The 11,531-nt window shown below is 45.0% G+C and overlaps 1 protein-coding gene across 1 annotated transcript in view; it reads right to left on the bottom strand.

Moving 5' to 3' along the window:
- kalrnb (kalirin RhoGEF kinase b) overlaps positions 1 to 9,080 on the bottom strand; it is a gene marked incomplete at its 5' end in the record, with an annotated part of 61,778 nt that extends 52,698 nt beyond the window's left edge. The window contains 7 exons of the mRNA XM_042319397.1: positions 2,572 to 2,763; positions 4,925 to 5,047; positions 5,467 to 5,794; positions 5,919 to 6,142; positions 6,691 to 6,883; positions 8,646 to 8,760; positions 9,002 to 9,080. Coding sequence (XP_042175331.1) covers positions 2,572 to 2,763; positions 4,925 to 5,047; positions 5,467 to 5,794; positions 5,919 to 6,142; positions 6,691 to 6,883; positions 8,646 to 8,760; positions 9,002 to 9,080 — 1,254 coding nt within the window. The remainder of the gene's footprint in view (positions 1 to 2,571; positions 2,764 to 4,924; positions 5,048 to 5,466; positions 5,795 to 5,918; positions 6,143 to 6,690; positions 6,884 to 8,645; positions 8,761 to 9,001) is intronic.
- Positions 9,081 to 11,531: the final 2,451 nt, after the last annotated feature.

Here is an 11,531-nt window from a genome sequence, read left to right as displayed (position 1 = left end):
GCACCTTATACCACCCACCACTGCGACCTGTATGCTCTAGTCGGCTGGCCCTCGCTACATATTCGTCGCCAGACCCACTGGCTCCAGGTCATCTACAAGTTCATGCTAGGTAAAGCTCCGCCTTATCTCAGTTCACTGGTCACGATGGCAACACCCACCCGTAGCACGCGCTCCAGCAGGTGTATCTCACTGATCATCCCTAAAGCCAACACCTCATTTGGCCGCCTTTCGTTCCAGTTCTCTGCTGCCTGTGACTGGAACGAATTGCAAAAATCGCTGAAGTTGGAGACTTTTATCTCCCTCACCAACTTCAAACATCTGCTATCTGAGCAGCTAACCGATCGCTGTAGCTGTACATAGTCTATCGGTAAATAGCCCACCCATTTTTACCTACCTCATCCCCATACTGTTTTTATTTATTTACTTTTCTGCTCTTTTGCACACCAATATCTCTACCTGTACATGACCATCTGATCGTTTATCACTCCAGTGTTAATCTGCTAAATTGTAATTATTTGCCTACCTCCTCATGCCTTTTGCACACAATGTATATAGACTCTCTTTTTTTTCTACTGTGTTATTGACACACACACGTTATATATACACACACATTATATATACACACACATTATATATACACACACATTATATATACACACACATTATATATACACACACATATATATATATACACACACACGTTATATATACACACACACGTTATATACACACACACATTATATACACACACACGTTATATATACACACACACACGTATATATACACACACATTATATATATACACACACATTATATATACACACACACGTTATATATACACACACATTATATACACACACACATTATATATACACACACACACGTTATATATACACACACACACGTTATATACACACACACATTATATATACACACATGTTATATACACACACACATTATATATACACACACACACGTTATATATATATACACACACACGTTATATATACACACACATTATATACAACACACACATTATATATAAACACACACCTTATATACACACACACAATATACCTCTGGCAGTTATATATATACACACACATTATATATACACACACACGTTATATATATACACACACACACACATATATATACACACACACACGTCACACGTTATATATATACACACACACTGTGCTATATAACCTCCAACATTCATATATACAACACAAACACAACTGTTGTAAACACACAGAGTTCTCTTTAAACACACACGTAGACTGGGTGAAATGACACCTGTTATATTCCACCAGCACACCGCAGATGGAGACTGAGTGAGATGCAAGACTTGGCTCTACACACAGTCACACACAGTATCTGCACACGGCACGGGTTACACACACACTTCACACTGCTACAGCATGGTAGCACATTTGACTACAACCTTATACCACCCACCACTGCACCTTATGAAGTACACACATATAGTTGACACACACACGTTAGCACACGCACTTATATATACACACTTAGTTGTTGCACACAATATCGACATCCACTGCTGTTATCTTTCAGCATCTCCGTCATATCACACGTTAAATACACTTAGTCTACCTTTAATGTTAATATAAGTGCATTTGCCTTTTTACATTCACAGTTTTATAAATCACAAAGCTCTAGTGATGTCCATGACCAATTAATCACTCCAGTGTTAATCACACTAAATTGTATATATATACACACCTCCTCATATATTGCACACAATGTATATATACACTTTTTTTCTACTGTGTTATTGACACACACACGTTATATATACACACACATTATATATACACACACACACGTTATATATATATATATACACACACATATACACACACATTTATATATACACACACGGTTACACACACACGTTATATACACACACACACGTTATATATACACACACATTATATACACACACACGTTATATATACACACACACCACACACATTATATATACACACACATTATATACACACACGTTATATATACACACACATTATATACACACACGTTATATATACACACACACCTTATATACACACACACACGTTATATATATACACACACATTATATATACACACACACGTTATATATATACACACACACACGTCATACACCAGCCAACATTCACAAAAACAAACAAGTTGTAAACACACAGAGTTCTCTTTAAAGGTAGACTGGGTGAAATGACGTTGCCACCAGCAGCACCGCAGATGGAGATGAGTGAGATGCAAGACTTGGCTCTCACACAGTCACACACAGTATCTGCACACGGCACGGGTTCGCTTCACACTGCTACAGCATGGTAGCCATGGGAACAAATAAGTTGAAGTTGAGCCTCGCACTTCAACACTCTTAGTTGTTGCTGAAATCGACCCACTGCTGTTATCTTTCAGCATCTCCGTCATACCGCTGAGTCTACCTTTAATGTTAATAAAGTGCATTTGCCTTTTTCATTCACAGTAAATAAATCACAAAGCTCCTAGTGATGTCCATGAGAAGGAAGCACCCAGACACACCTGTTCTGCCCCCTGGTGGAAGTCGGTGGACATGACCAGCGTGTTGCTGCGTTCCTCCAGCACTGACGTCAGCCCTTTCCAGTCCTCCTGTAGCCGTGACGAGACACACGCGATCCGCTCCGCTCCGTAGTGACACCCCTCACACAGCTGCATCGCCACGGAGACCACCCCGTCCACGTTCACACTCCCGTTCTAAGGAGAGGTCAGAGGTTAGGAGTTAAAGATCAGTGTTCATCAAGTGACGGGTACCATACATTAGAGTTCACAACTCATGTTTAATAGCACCATAGAGTTAAAGGTCACGTGTAATAGAATGTCTGTACCGTAGAGTTCAAAGTGTCATGTAATAAATAGAATGTCTGTACCGTAGAGTTCAAAGTGTCATGTAATAAATAGAATGTCTGTACCGTAGAGTTCAAAGTGTCATGTAATATATAGAATGTCTGTACTGTAGAGTTCAAAGTGTCATGTAATAAATAGAATGTCTGTACCGTAGAGTTCAAAGTGTCATGTAATAAATAGAATGTCTGTACCGTGGAGTTCAAAGTGTCATGTAATAAATAGAATGTCTGTACCGTAGAGTTCAAAGTGTCATGTAATAAATAGAATGTCTGTACTGTAGAGTTCAAGGTTAAGATCAATAAAGTGTTCGTACCATAGAGTTCACAGTGATGTGTGATAGGGTGTCTGTACCATAGAGTTCACAGTGATGTGTGATAGGGTGTCTGTACCATAGAGTTCACAGTGATGTGTGATAGGGTGTCTGTACCATAGAGTTCACAGTGATGTGTGATAGGGTGTCTGTACCATAGAGTTCACAGTGATGTGTGATAGGGTGTCTGTACCATAGAGTTCACAGTGATGTGTGATAGGGTGTCTCTACCATAGAGTTCACAGTGATGTGTGATAGGGTGTCTGTACCATAGAGTTCACAGTGATGTGTGATAGGGTGTCTGTACCATAGAGTTCACAGTGATGTGTGATAGGGTGTCTGTACCATAGAGTTCACAGTGATGTGTGATAGGGTGTCTGTACCATAGAGTTCATAGTAAAGGGCAAAGGTGTGGACTCGAGTCACAAATATGATGACTTGCAACTTGACTTTGACTTTAACACCAATGACTCGTGACTTGACTTAGACTTTAACTCGACCTGACTTGATACCTTCTCCAAGCCTCCCAAGCCTCCCCAAGCCTCCCCAAGCCTCCCAAGCCTCCCCAAGCCTCCTCAAGCCTCCCCAAGCCTCCCCAAGCCCCAATTGTGTACAAGCCTACATTGCCCGATAACGACCCATAGCGATCCTCGATCCCTATTGGGGGGGGTCTTCCTCATGGCTACCCATGTATTTCCATGGAAATATAACGTTTATTTGGAAAGTAATAAATATATAGATATTTTTAAAAGCATTCATGATTTGTGTAAATGTAATATACTAACTATTACTATTATGAAATTGTATTACATTTGTTGAAGAACACATTATGACTTGTTTAGGACTCAAAACTAAAAGATTTGAGATTCAATTTGATACTTGACGGTCTTGACTTGAGACTTGACTCGGACTTGCCTGTCTTGACTTGAGACTTGACTCGGACTTGCCTGTCTTGACTTGGGACTTGAGTGCTAAGACTTGAGACTTAATTGTGACTTGTAAAACAATGACTTGGTCCCACCTCTGGTAAAGGGTAACAGAATGTCTGTACCATAGAGTTGATGATAAAGGGTAACAGAATGTCTGTACCATAGAGTTGATGATAAAGGGTAACAGAATGTCTGTACCATAGAGTTGATGATAAAGGGTAACAGAATGTCTGTACCATAGAGTTGATGATAAAGGGTAACAGAATGTCTGTACCATAGAGTTGATGATAAAGGGTAACAGAATGTCTGTACCATAGAGTTGATGATAAAGGGTAACAGAATGTCTGTACCATAGAGTTGATGATAAAGGGTAACAGAATGTCTGTCTGTACCATAGAGTTGATGATAAAGGGTAACAGAATGTCTGTACCATAGAGTTGATGATAAAGGGTAACAGAATGTCTGTACCATAGAGTTGATGATAAAGGGTAACAGAATGTCTGTACCATAGAGTTGATGATAAAGGGTAACAGAATGTCTGTACCATAGAGTTGATGATAAAGGGTAACAGAATGTCTGTACCATAGAGTTGATGATAAAGGGTAACAGAATGTCTGTACCATAGAGTTGATGATAAAGGGTAACAGAATGTCTGTACCATAGAGTTGATGATAAAGAGTAACAGAATGTCTGTACCATAGAGTTGATGATAAAGAGTAACAGAATGTCTGTACCATAGAGTTGATGATAAAGGGTAACAGAATGTCTGTACCATAGAGTTGATGGTGAAGTGCTGGTGCTGGGTCTGGAGTTCCAGGGCATGCTGGTGGTTGAGGCCAACCTCTGTCTGACTCTGCAGGAACAGATCCTTACTGTGGGCTATCCACTCGGACATCTACAACACACACACACACACAGAGGGTTACACATCCACACGCACGCACAGGCACGCACACACACACGCACGCACACACGCACGCACACACACACACACACACACACACACACACACACACACACACACACTTCATCTATTTAGACATGTACAGAATAATGGAGAACGGGAGAGAGAGAGAGAGAGGGGGGAGGGAGAAAAAGGGAGGGTTGTCTGCCAGTCGACCTGCTGTCTCCACCACTGCTGTTCATTCAGACAACAGATGGTCACTAGCAGCGGGCTCTAAACTGTACCACCACAGGGAGACTTATACCTTTGTCTCTTCTTCTCTCTCCCTCTGACTCCCACACATACACACACACACACACACGTAAACATGCGCACACACACACACTCTTTCCCCTCCCATAAACACACACCTTGGCAGCGTCCTGTTCGTATAGATGCAGCTGTAAGGTCTGGTCTAGGTGTGCTTTCCGTTCGGTCCAGCTCTGCTGCAGGTGTGTCCTGGCAGTCTGCAGCCTCTCCAGCAGGGCAGCCACCTTCGGAGCTACACTCTGGAAATCAGCCCCGCCCGACAACCAGCTTCCGTAACCTTGGTTACTGCTGGGCACGTCGCTAGGGGCTTCACCGCTGTGGGCGGGGCCAAGCCGCATGCGCTGGAGCAAGCTCCGCCCCTCACGGTCGATGGCATCGATGGGAGCCGTGGCAACGGTGGTACGTAGTCGGCCATGCTCCTCTAGCAGCCTGGTCAAACACACACACACGCACACACGCACACACACACACACACACACAGCTTGAACACACACACACACAAAACATAGCTTACTGCACCAGCCACACACACACACATCTGCATCTGTCTTACTTGCGGGCCTCATCCACGCCCTGGGCCTCGCCTACGCGGGTCAGCCCAGCCTCCAGCTGCTCTAGCTGGGCCAGCAGTTGCCCAGCAGCCCCTGAGAACTCTTCCAGGCCCAGCCGTAGCTCTGTCCACTCCACATGGTCATACTCCAGAGAACCGCACAGGTCAGAGGTCAGCTGGGACGGGTCCACCAGCTTGGACAGGCCCTCCACCGACACTAGACTGGTCTGGAGGGAGAGGGGAAAGAAAGAGGGAGAGAGGAAAGAGAGAGGGAGAGGGGAAAGAGAGAGGGAGAGGGGAAAGAGAGAGGGAGAGGGGAAAGAGAGAGGGAGAGGGAAAGAGAGGGAGAAAGGAAAGAGAGGGAGAGGGGGAAAGAGAGAGAGAGATGGGAGAGGGGGAAAGAGAGAGGGAGAGGGGGAAAGAGAGGGAGAGGGGGGAAGAGATAGGGGCAAAGAGGAGGTGGAGAGGAACAGAGAGAGGGAGAGGGGGAAAGAGAGAGGGAGAGGGGGAAAGAGAGAGGGAGAGAGGAACAGAGAGAGGGAGAGGGGGAAAGAGAGAGGGAGAGAGGAACAGAGAGAGGGAGAGGGGGAAAGAGAGAGGGGCAAAGAGAGAGGGAGAGGGGGAAAGAGAGAGGGAGAGAGGGAAAGAGAGAGGGAGAGGGGGAAAGAGAGAGGGGGTGGGGCACGAGGATTGAGAGAGAAAGAGAGAGAGATTAGAGAAGGGGATAAATTATAGTTAGGAACAATACACAGAGGCACTCCAAACATACACACACCTCAAATGTGAGTTTGGCGCTGCCCAGGTTGGTCTTGTGTTTCTGCCAGAAGGTGTCTGGTTTGATGATGAGGGCCGTGTGAATGTGGGCGGAGAACCCCTCCTGGAGTGTCCGTAGCAACGGCTTGACGCTCTCCCACTTAGAACCACGCATGTCTACGACCACCGTGAAGCCCCTGGCACGCACGTCATCACTGAGAAGAGAGAGGATGGGAGAGGAGATGGAGGGGGTCAGGAAGAGCGAGAAACAGAGAGGGAGAATCAAGTAGAAAGAGAGAGGGAGTAAAGGAGGTGGAGAGTCAGGGAGAGGGAGAGAGGGGATATATCAGTGTGAATTATGAGGGAAGAGAAAGATAAACTGACTGTATGATACAGGGATGATGCTATAGAGATAATACACTGACGGTGGGATACAGGGATGATGCTATAGAGATAATACACTGACAGTGTGATACAGGGATGATGCTATAGAGATAATACACTGACGGTGTGATACAGGGATGATGCTATAGAGATAATACACTGACAGTGTGATACAGGGATGATGCTATAGAGATAATACACTGACGGTGTGATACAGGGATGATGCTATAGAGATAATACACTGACGGTGTGATACAGGGATGATGCTATAGAGATAATACACTGACAGTGTGATACAGGGATGATGCTATAGAGATAATACACTGACGGTGTGATACAGGGATGATGCTATAGAGATAATACACTGACGGTGTGATACAGGGATGATGCTATAGAGATAATACACTGACGGTGTGATACAGGGATGATGCTATAGAGATAATACACTGACGGTGTGATACAGGGATGATGCTATAGAGATAATACACTGACGGTGTGATACAGGGATGATGGTATAGAGATAATACACTGACAGTGTGATACAGGGATGATGCTATAGAGATAATACACTGACGGTGTGATAGAGGGATGATGTCATAGAGTTATAGAGATGAAGAGGTAGCTATAGAATAACTGAGTGATAGTGTTACCTGGGTATGATGCAGGAGTAAAGGGATGGACAGATAGAGAGATAAAGTGATAGAAGGAGTGTTACCTGGGTATGGTGGACAGAGAGAGATAAAGTGATAGAAGGAGTGTTACCTGGGTATGGTGGACAGATAGAGAGATAAAGTGATAGAAGGAGTGTTACCTGGGTATGGTGGACAGATAGAGAGATAAAGTGATAGAAGGAGTGTTACCTGGGTATGGTGGACAGATAGAGAGATAAAGTGATAGAAGGAGTGTTACCTGGGTATGGTGGACAGATAGAGAGATAAAGTGATAGAAGGAGTGTTACCTGGGTATGGTGGACAGATAGAGAGATAAAGTGATAGAAGGAGTGTTACCTGGGTATGGTGGACAGAAGAGAGGGTATAAAGTGATAAAGAAGGAGTGTTACCTGGGTATGGTGGACAGAGAGAGATAAAGTGATAGAAGGAGTGTTACCTGGGTATGGTGGACAGATAGAGAGATAAAGTGATAGAAGGAGTGTTACCTGGGTATGGTGGACAGATAGAGAGATAAAGTGATAGAAGGAGTGTTACCTGGGTATGGTGGACAGAGAGAGATAAAGTGATAGAAGGAGTGTTACCTGGGTATGGTGGACAGATAGAGAGATAAAGTGATAGAAGGAGTGTTACCTGGGTATGGTGGACAGATAGAGAGATAAAGTGATAGAAGGAGTGTTACCTGGGTATGGTGGACAGAGAGAGATAAAGTGATAGAAGGAGTGTTACCTGGGTATGGTGGACAGATAGAGAGATAAAGTGATAGAAGGAGTGTTACCTGGGTATGGTGGACAGATAGAGAGATAAAGTGATAGAAGGAGTGTTACCTGGGTATGGTGGACAGATAGAGAGATAAAGTGATAGAAGGAGTGTTACCTGGGTATGGTGGACAGATAGAGAGATAAAGTGATAGAAGGAGTCTTACCTGGGTATGGTGGACAGATAGGTGACCAGTCTGCTTAGATCCTCCTGTTTCACTCGGTCATGATTGGTCCGCGCTGGGAAGGTGAGGATGGGCCCGCCTCTCTTGTCCCTCCCCCCTGGGACAGTGACATCATCAAAAAGCAACATAACACATCATTACCAGAGAGGTTTTGAACCAAGACACTCAACTAGGACATATACCGTGTCAGCATAGGGGAGGGGCTTGGTCGGACAAGGGTAAGGAGTTAGGTGAAGGGACAAGGGAACGTAACAAGGGAACTAAATGGAGCAAGGGGATAGAGGGAGCTTGGAAAAGAGACTAGGGAACAAAATGGGACAGGGCCGTACTCAACTCACCTGAAACAAAGGCCACTTTTTCCCTCAGAACTGTCAGCACATCCACTGCTCTCACCCCCTCCCCCTGCGCACCCCCTAGAGAAGAGAGAGAGGGAGGAGGGGGAGAGGGAGAGAAGAGTGAGAGGGAGGAGGGGGAGAGGGAGAGAAGAGAGAGAGGGAGGAGAGGGAGAGAGAGAGAGAGAGAGGAGGGAGGGGGGGTGAGGGAGAGAAGAGAGAGAGGGAGGAGAGGGAGAGGGAGAGAAGAGAGGGAGGAGGGGAGAGGGAGAGAGAGAGAGAGGGAGGAGAGGGAGAGAAGAGAGAGAGGGAGGAGAGGGAGGAGAGGAGGGAGGAGGGGAGAGGGAGAGAGAGAGAGGAGGAGGGGGTGAGGGAGAGAAGAGAGAGAGGGAGGAGAGGGGGAGACAGAGAGAAAAGAGAATGAGGGGGGGCAGACAAGGTGATATAGACAGATAGTTACATTTCAAATATCCCTGTAAACACTACTTAGTTCCTCGATCACAAATGAACAGCCACATCAACAACAATCTCCCCTGGAAACAGAGGGAGAGAAAGAACTAGGGTTTGAGCAGCAGGCTGTAATGACACTATCACATTAAATGACTGTAAATAAATGTGTGTGTGTTGTGATTGTGTGTATGTGGTGTGTATAGGTTGCTGTGACAGCATGTAGACAGCAGACAAAACCCATCTGGTGTTTAGGCCTGTTAGTGTAATCTGATGTGGGTATAATCCTGACTGGAACAGCTGGGGCACTGGGGCATAGGGCAGGGACAGAGGTAGGGGGGATGTTTTCAGAGGGGACATGTGTCTGTGTTAGTGTAAGCTGGAGCACTTGTGTGCGTGTGCGTGTGTGTCTGTGTGTCTGTGTGTCTGTGTGCATCTGTGTGTGTATGTGTGTGTGCGTGCGTGCGTGTGTGTGTTTCTGTGTGTGTGCGTGCGCACGTGTGCGTGAGTGCATGCGTGTGTGTGTGTGTGGCTCTGCAGTCTCCCATACAGTACCAGAGGAAGTAGAGTGAAGGGACAAACCTCACCTGGCTTTCCTCAGGCTGTGTGTGTGTGTACAGTATTTGGAAAGGGTAGGGGTAGCAATGGATGACAGAGAGAAAGGGATGAAGGGCAACGTTGGAGGGAGGGAGGGAGGTTAGAGTATGTAGCTCAAGGGGTCTAGCTGACCTTTCCACGTCACTAAGAGGTTATTCTCTCACTGTATACTGTTATTCTGCTCTGCAAGCAAACCCTCACATGTGTGTGTAAATGTGTGTGTAAATGTGTGTGTGTATGCATGTGTGTGTGTGTAGTTGTGTGTGTATGTATAGTAGGTGTGTGTGTGTAGGTGTGGTGTGTGTGTGTGTGTGTGTAGGTGTGTGTGTGTATATAGGTGTGTGTGTATATGTGTGTGTGTATGTATGTGTGTGTAGTTGTTTGTGTGTGTGTATGTAGGTCTGTGTGTGTGTGCATATAGGTGTGTGTGTGTGTATATATGTGTGCGTAGTTGTTTTGTGTGTGTGTGTGTTGTGTGTGTGTGTGTGTGTGTGTGTGTGTCTGTGTGTGTATATATAGGTGTGTGTATGTATGTGTGTGTAGTTGTTGTGTGTGTGTGTGTGTGTGTGTGTGTGTGTTGTGTGTGTGTGTGTGTGTGTGTGTGTGTGTGTGTGTGTGTGTGTGTGTGTGTGTGTGTGTGTGTGTGTGTTTGTGTGTGTGTGTGTGTGTGTGTGTGTGTTTGTGTGTGTATGTGTGTTTGTGTGTGTGTGTGTGTGTCCAAGACAATAACATTCTAGTCCACATTAGAATGTCATTGAATGTCATTGTGATGAAACATTTTGTGACAGAATGGAGGAAATAGCTTGCTGAATGTTGTGTTTGTTGAAAGGTTTATGTGTGTGTGTGCGTGCGTGTGTGCATGCTTTTGTGCGTACATGTGTGTTACAGATGTTTTGACTTCTCCTTATTGATTGTGAATTCACCCATGAAAACGATGGAAAGAGGAAGCATAAAGAAATGAACTTGAAGGAGTGAACGACAGGAAGAGGAAACCAATGTGACAGGAAGCGTGGCACTCCAGACTTCCTGTAACACAGAACTCCAGGGAGTGGCAGGAAGTAGAAATAAAATAATTGTACCAAACCAACTGACGCGCTGTTTATCACACACATCCAAACACACACACATGTACATACGCACACACACATACATACACACACACATGTACATACGCACACACACATACATACACACGTACACATGCAAACACACACACACACACCAAGACTAATAACTCCCTGCGGCTGCCAGACGGTGACTGGAAACATCACACACACCAATACGTTCCATATAACAGGCAGACAGGGCAGGATTTAACATCTTCAGGTAAAGTAGAAGATTAACAAGACTGTTTCATATCTTTATCTTTGTATTTATATGTTTTCTATTCCCCTCTGAAAACGGCAGGTGCTAATGCCTAGTCACGCTGGCCCTGTAACCGTGCTGCCAGATGTTTACCCTGCAAGACTAAAAGAGCATTGCTTGTACAACC

Source organism: Oncorhynchus tshawytscha, unplaced genomic scaffold (genome assembly GCF_018296145.1).
Source record: "Oncorhynchus tshawytscha isolate Ot180627B unplaced genomic scaffold, Otsh_v2.0 Un_scaffold_4246_pilon_pilon, whole genome shotgun sequence".
NCBI lineage: Eukaryota > Metazoa > Chordata > Actinopteri > Salmoniformes > Salmonidae > Oncorhynchus > Oncorhynchus tshawytscha.
The sequence above is the reverse complement of the archived record's forward strand: the minus strand, read 5'-3'. Positions and strand labels throughout refer to the sequence as shown.